This window comes from Panthera onca, chromosome B4, assembly GCF_046562875.1.
Source record: "Panthera onca isolate mPanOnc1 chromosome B4, mPanOnc1 haplotype 2, whole genome shotgun sequence".
In the NCBI taxonomy this organism is placed as follows: domain Eukaryota; kingdom Metazoa; phylum Chordata; class Mammalia; order Carnivora; family Felidae; genus Panthera; species Panthera onca.
Window position 1 is genome coordinate 76,498,263 of NC_138345.1, and position 6,611 is coordinate 76,504,873.

General features: G+C 48.6%; 1 protein-coding gene and 1 non-coding gene across 3 annotated transcripts; both read left to right on the forward strand.

Annotated features, from left to right (window-relative positions):
- The first annotated feature begins 31 nt into the window (after window positions 1–31).
- Window positions 32–6,281, forward strand: COX14 (cytochrome c oxidase assembly factor COX14). Of its 2 annotated transcripts, none has more exons than XM_060657676.3 (2): window positions 32–1,976; window positions 5,881–6,281. In XM_060657676.3, exon 2 carries the CDS (start codon window positions 5,889–5,891, stop codon window positions 6,060–6,062), a length of 174 nt encoding a protein of 57 aa, XP_060513659.1. In that variant the 5' UTR covers window positions 32–1,976; window positions 5,881–5,888; the 3' UTR covers window positions 6,063–6,281. The 2 variants fall into 2 exon arrangements, with proteins under 2 accessions (XP_060513659.1, XP_060513660.1); XM_060657677.3 differs by lacking the exon at window positions 32–1,976 and adding an exon at window positions 2,016–2,163.
- Window positions 3,547–3,619, forward strand: TRNAE-CUC (transfer RNA glutamic acid (anticodon CUC)). The gene has a single exon. It is a non-coding gene; the product is annotated as a tRNA-Glu (tRNA).
- Window positions 6,282–6,611: the final 330 nt, after the last annotated feature.

The following is a 6,611-nucleotide window of genomic DNA, read 5'->3' on the forward strand; positions in this document are numbered from 1 at the left end:
ACCAGACTTGCTGCCATGCTGGCATCTCTGGCCCTGGGACTTGTCATTCTCCCCGGGGACTTCCTAGTTCTTGCCAGCTTCTCCCCATCATGCATGACCTTTCTAAGCCTTCCCTCACCCTCCCGGCCAGGGCCCTCTTTGGGGAGCAGGAACCTAATCTGCTGACAGCTACACCTTTTCATAGCTGGTGCAGATCACTCTGCTCCCTATGACCTTTGAATTTGCTCCGCCTCTCTTCTCTGGAGCTCTAGTGGGGGAGGTGTCATTTGGGTCCCTCCTGCCGCTGTCTTCCCAAGGACATCCTTAGCTCCACCCCTTTTCTCCTCCCAAACCCTATACCTATTTCTCAGCTGCCCCCAGAGCAGCCAGGGCAACTAACCAACACCTGCATCAGGGGGCCAGAGAGTGGCCCAAAGGATAATCTGGGATAGGGAAGTAAGGGTGAGCAAGTCCATGTTGATGGCTCCTGACATTCCAAGGCCAGCTCTCCTTTGTCATCTGAAGGACTTCTCCTGAGATATTGACCACTTTGGGCACCTCTGGAGCTGGGAAACTCAAGGAGGAAAAAATTAAAACCACCCTACCCCCTGTGATGAGGAAAGAACGGGAAGGGGAGGAGGGAGTGTGCTTTGAACTGGCCTTGTTTCAGGAAGGATTGGCAGCCAGGGAATGTCACAGGTCAGCAGCCTGGACCCCTGGCTATAAATAGGCCCTATGGGCCTGCCAGCCTCCAGCCATGTTCAGCAGAGGATCTCAGCTTCCTATGTGGCAGCACCTGGCACACTGTGGTTCTGCCAGCATTATGTTAACCCTTTCTTACTCTGTGCCAAACCAGGGAGGCAGGCTCCTCTCAGTCCCAGCCCTCGAGGATTCACACTGCCTTAACCAGTAAAGGGCAGAGCTGCCTGCATCAGGCTGCAGGAGTGAGGGGCACAGCCACCCCAGATTTGGCTGGGCCCAGGTCCGGACACTGACTGAAACCAGAGCTCCTCCCCAGGAGGTCAAAGTGGGGACAGAAAGACAGCTCTTTGCCTTCAGCTGCAGCTGCGACCTTGTTAGGTAGTCTGACACCTTTGCCTACTTTTGTTCACTCCACAGTTAACAATCTGGGCCTTCCAATCAAGCCTACTACTTGTCTACTCAATAAATCGTGGTTTTTCCAGAAACGAGTTGGGGGGGAGGGGGGCGCTTCAGCGCACGTGGCAGTGTGTATGCTGTGGTGTATCACTGCATGTATAGATTTTCACTCATGCCACAGGAAAAAAAAAATGAAGAAAAAAACCCGGAAATCCCCCCTCGATAATCCCAGCCACTCTGGGCCCCTGGCAGGGGTGCCCATGCGGGTCCTTTTTCCCCCAAGTGACACTCCCTTCCCAGTGCGTCTTTGGGTCTTCACCACTCCTCCTGCAAGCGGGGAGCTCACGCACTGGCCGGAAACGTCAGACATTCGTCCCTCGTACCCACTCTGTGGCCCTAGCCAAACCTGTAGCATTCTTGGCGGTCCAGGCCTCGCGGTGCGTATCGGTTCCTACCTGAGTTCGGCCAAAGCCGGCCACGCGGAAGAGGGCAGCTCCAGGCTCTAGGGGGAGTGCGGCCCACCTCCAGCGGGCTGACCCCTAGAGAATCTACCAGCTCCGGGGGCGTCACCGCGCCTAGGCTGGGGATTGGCTGACTCTCTCTGAGTCGAAGAGAAAGGTTATGTTTCTATCTTGACTGTGTATCCCTAAAAGTTACGGTTCTAGAGCTGGGTCGCCAAAGACCCTCTCTCAATGGACAATGACTACAACCCCCAGAATGCAACGGTCCTCTCCGAAAGAAAGACTCGTCTGAGGATGCGTAGTAAGGGTGACTGGCCCGGAAGCACAAAGGCGGCAACCAGCCGAGCTGCGGCAGACTAGAGCTGCATCCTCGGTGGGTGGCTTTGTGTTGTGTTCCGCGCGCTGCTCTCTCTGGCGTCCGGAGCGGAGTCCTAGAGGGTAAGCGGGTCGGGTGGGGGGGCGGAAAGGGTGGCTTTCCGCGCCAATAGCGCCCCAGGTCTATGCCAGTAACGCATACATGGTCAATGTTGCTGAGTCCGGCTGCGCTAGGAAATTGCGCAGATTGCGGCGGCCTGACGCTGCCTGCAGAGGCCGAGGTTGGACGCTGGGGAGCTGCAACATCCAGGTACACCGTTGCGAGGGTCCCGCAGGGGCCGCCTGTCCGCTGAGGCGCCCGGTCTTGGGTCGGCCTTTGTTAACCCATCTTGGCAAGCCCCCGTCTTCAGTGCCCTTGAGATCACCGCGTTTCCTGCGCCGCGAACCGCGCGAGCCGCCATCTGCCCGGCTTCCAGCCCTACAGGCCCCCGACAGCCATAGGTTTCCGTGAAACCTTGACTCCCAACCCCGCGCCTTGGCCCTCCATGCTCTGACTTCGGTAGCTCGGACCCTTCCCTGCCTTACAGTCGGCTGCGCCTTGATATGTGGCTTTCGCCGGGCACCCTTCGTGCTTACAGATTAAACAGCTCCACTCGCTGCTTTCGGCTCCTCGAATGCTCCCCCCCTCCTTATTCTCTACTGGTGTAAATCCTGCTTGCGCATCTAAAAGACAGAGCCGCACACCCCCTCCCCAGCTTATTGCTAACTTTTCTTGAGCCCCCACCTTTTCTCTGAACTCTCACTTTGCCTCTCTTCTGATCCGCTCCGTCTTCTGCCTTAGGTAACAGGATTTGGGATATATGGCTTTTCCCCATCAGACCATAGCTGTTTTGTGACATAAGCCGTGTTCTTCTTTGTGGCCTTCATAGTACGAGTAAAAGGTAGACAGATAAATGAGTAAATCTAGGCGGAGGTGGCTGGAACACATTTGAGGAAATGATTTCCAGAGGAGAAACTCGAGTCTTCAGGTACTCCCATGTTTAGGGGGCAGAAAAAGAGAAGAGCCGGAACTTTGCAGATTGCACTCCTATGGAATTTTTCATACTGGTTCTTGTGTTTTTTTCCCTGTTTTTTTTTTTTTTTGCCTCCCTATTTTTTAAAAACTTCAGTCTAACCCCATCACCCCATAACAGACCCGGCTTTGAGCTTTTTGCTTTTCTTTCTTTTTCTTCTTCTTCTTCTTCTTTTTTTTTTTTTTTAAGAAAATGGATGTCTCTCATATGAGAGTGTGTTGCTAACCTCACAAGTTTCTTTCATTTCCAAGGTAAATCCTTCTACCTGGGCTTCTAATTTTGCCTTTTCCTGAACCATCCTGGATCTTGTTCCATCCTATCCACCTCTTTTTTTATTCTCAGGTTAGCCACCAGCCTTTTCCTTTTTAAAACATATCCGTATCTTATCAATAAACAAAACAGAATTTCCTTGATCTTGTTAACATCCTCAAGCTGCTGCACCTTTACTTCTGTTCCCTTAACCAGAAAATCACAAGAATTCTTATCTTTGAGGTAAAAAGTTACCCTTCTAGTAATCTATTTCTCTCTGTCCCAGAAAAATACATAGACACATGAAACTTGGGAGGTGGTGTTCTTGGCTCTACTGGAACTCTGGCTGAGAATTTGTGCTTTAACTGGGTGCCTGGCTGGCCCAATTGGTAGAGCATGGGACTCTCCATCTCAGGGTCATGAGTTCAAACCCCATGTTGGGCTTGAGCCTATTTAAAAAAAAAAAAAAAGGATCTGTGCTTTCACTTAATCAGTGCACTAAATTGACTTCTACCCTAGGTTTGTTTACCCATGATCGAGTTATCTTTTCCCATCTGGTGATCTCATCTGACCAGTCTTCATGGCACTTAACTTGGAGTGGTAATTCCTAGTGTTCATTCTGGCTCACAGGTGGGAAGGATAACTCAGTCAGTGGCAGTGACTTGATTGCAGTGATTTGCAACCAGGAAGGGAGATGTAGTTAAATGAAAAAGCCCTCCTAGATGTTTCTGGAATTTCCCACCTGCCTTCTTTCATGAATTCTTTTTCTTCTTCTTCAAACTAGCGTTCCCTTGGTTTCTCTCTCTGGTCTTATCCTCTGCTTTGGTGTCACTGTTAACCTCTGTATCTATAGCCTAGTCTCTCTCTCAAGATCTGGTCCAATTTGCATGTCTTTCTGCCTGGTAGGCATTATCACATGAATGTTGTGTTGAACATCTGAATTTTAACATATCCAAAACCCATCTCATGAACTTGACTGCTACTCACTGCCACTACCACCCCCATACGTACAGTGATACACCTTTTTCTTTCCATTTCTTATCCCTATTAATATCCCATCCACAGAGTTTCCTAATTTGCTACCTTGGAGATATTTTCAGCTTTGCCCTAATCCATTCCGTTGATAAATCACATTCTTCCAAAATAACTTGTGCATCTTTCCTCTCCATTTCTACTGCCCTGCCTTAGCTCAGGGTCTGTGGAGAGTTTTTGTCAGCTTGAACATAGAAATCTCAGGTTGGATTAGATAAGAAACGAAAGTGAGGTTCTAGACACCAAAATTACATCTGTCAGTAGGTCTTCTGTCGCTCTTCTAGCCAAGCTGTACCATCCTTTTACTTTTGTTAGCTGGTGAATGCTTCCAGCCTTCTTCCTCCAGCCCCTCGAAGAAGTGGTACTATAACTGGTTAGCATCTGGCCGGGATAATAGGGGATAGGTGGAGAAGGAATAAGTGAGACGGAGGTTGAAGGTTGCAGGTCTCTTTCCTGGGATCTTGTCTATCACCTTAGCTCGAGGTATGTGTGTTTTCTTCACTGTCTCACAGCTCAGGGTCCCTTTCAACCCTCAGATAACCAAGAACGCAACTCTTTCTCGCCTGAACCTGTGCCATTTGGTTTTCTTCCTCTATGTAATGTCACTTTCCATAGTCATTTGGAATTAGAATTCAGGGAAGCTGTGCCTCAGCCCAGCTTGGGTTCCACCCTCAGGAACTGGCTCAAAGGCAGTGTTTCCATAGAGCTTGCTGTGAGAAGCTCTTTGCCTCACCCTACTCTTGACCCCTAAACCAGCCAATCCTGAGCTTTTCTTCCAAATTCTTGACTTTTAAGCAACCTGTTCTCGCTAATTTCAGTCAGTCTTTTAATTTCAAGTCCCTCAACAGAGAGGAGCCTAAGAACACATTCAGAGTCCCAAATTGAGGAACATTTTGTTCAGGATGAAAGATTCCCATGTTAAACTTTATCTTGTTCTCTAGTTCAGAGTATCTAGGGAACAGTTAAATTAGAAGTAACTTATTCATGCAAATGTGAGCTAACAATTTGTTGGGGACTCAGTTTCTTTTTAACCCTTAGGATAGGTTCTTGGAATTATGTTTGGAACTTGGAATTAAAGTTGTAGAAGGTTAAGTATAATTGAAATAGTATAAACATACTGTTGGCATTATTTCAGGTATATTATGGCTTTAAACAGATGCTTGAGGGATCACCTGGGAACTTAACCACTGTGAACAAGATTGGTTTTATGGGAAAACAAATTGGATATAGCGTAGAAGTTTCCCATTTGATCTCCCGGAGAGAACTCCTGCTCTCGTTTAATCCCTGACTACCCCCATTCATTCCCTACTAGCCAGAAAAATTGATGTGTGCTTACAGTCATATACCAGTTACAAACATTTCTGGGTGGTTCATACCAGTCACTTTTCCCCACAAACATAGAGGGCCGGGTGTTACCTGTGATGTCATTCAAATGCACCTCTTTCTAGCTGTGTTTTTGTATCTCATATGCAGACTATATTTGTCTTTTTGAATCTTAAGAGTTCTTGAACAGTATCTTCCAGTATGAGACTCTGCGTGCGTGTAGCGGCCATCCAGAGTAGAGTACAGACAGACTAAGCAGGATGCAGAAGTTGTAGAATGGCCTTAAGCAGAGAAGTGGGCTGGGCAGATGAGACCGTATCCTTGGGTCTAAATCCAGTCTGTCTTTGTAGGGGACAACATGCCAACTGCCAAGCAACTAGCTGACATTGGCTACAAGACCTTCTCTACCTCCATGATGCTCCTCACTGTGTACGGGGGCTACCTCTGCAGTGCCCGAGTCTACCACTATTTCCAGCGGCGCAGCTCCCGGCGCCAGGCTGCAGAAGAACAGAAGACCTCAGGAGTCCTGTAGAACCGGGGGGCTATTTTCCTTGAACAGAGAGGCCTGAGGCATGCTGTGGAACGATCTCACCTGCACTCAGTTCCAAGTCAAGAGAACTAGGGCCTTAATGGTTTCTAAATCCTGCTGAGAAAAAGTGCCCATGTTTTCTCTGATACTCCATCTTGGGGAGGCTGTTGAATCACAACAGGAATGGGAAGATAAGGCAGACATTAAATATTTTGCCATGTCTGTGTCTTGGTATTTTTGTGTACTTAAATAGGGTACAGAGGTGGGGCCTTCACTACCTGTTTTCTAGTCACAGACTGGATTTCTGTATTTTGAGTTCTTAGCACCCATGAAATGGGGGTGTGCAGTTTTAGGAGTGGTAGTATCAACTCATGATGTCAGAAAAGACTGTCTCAGCATCTGTATAAATCCCCTGAAAAGACTCTGTAGAGACCAAAGCTCTTCTTTGGTCAGTGACCATTCCAGCACCAATTACTGTGTCAAGGTAATTGACAAGTACTCTGGCAAGCTCACGGCCAGCGGTGCACCCCTCAGTAAAGGAAGGCAGAAGCC

Coding starts and splice junctions, on each gene's coding strand:
- COX14 (XM_060657676.3), top strand. CDS start 5,889: ATGCCAACTGCCAAGCAACTAGCTGACATTGGCTACAAGACCTTCTCT.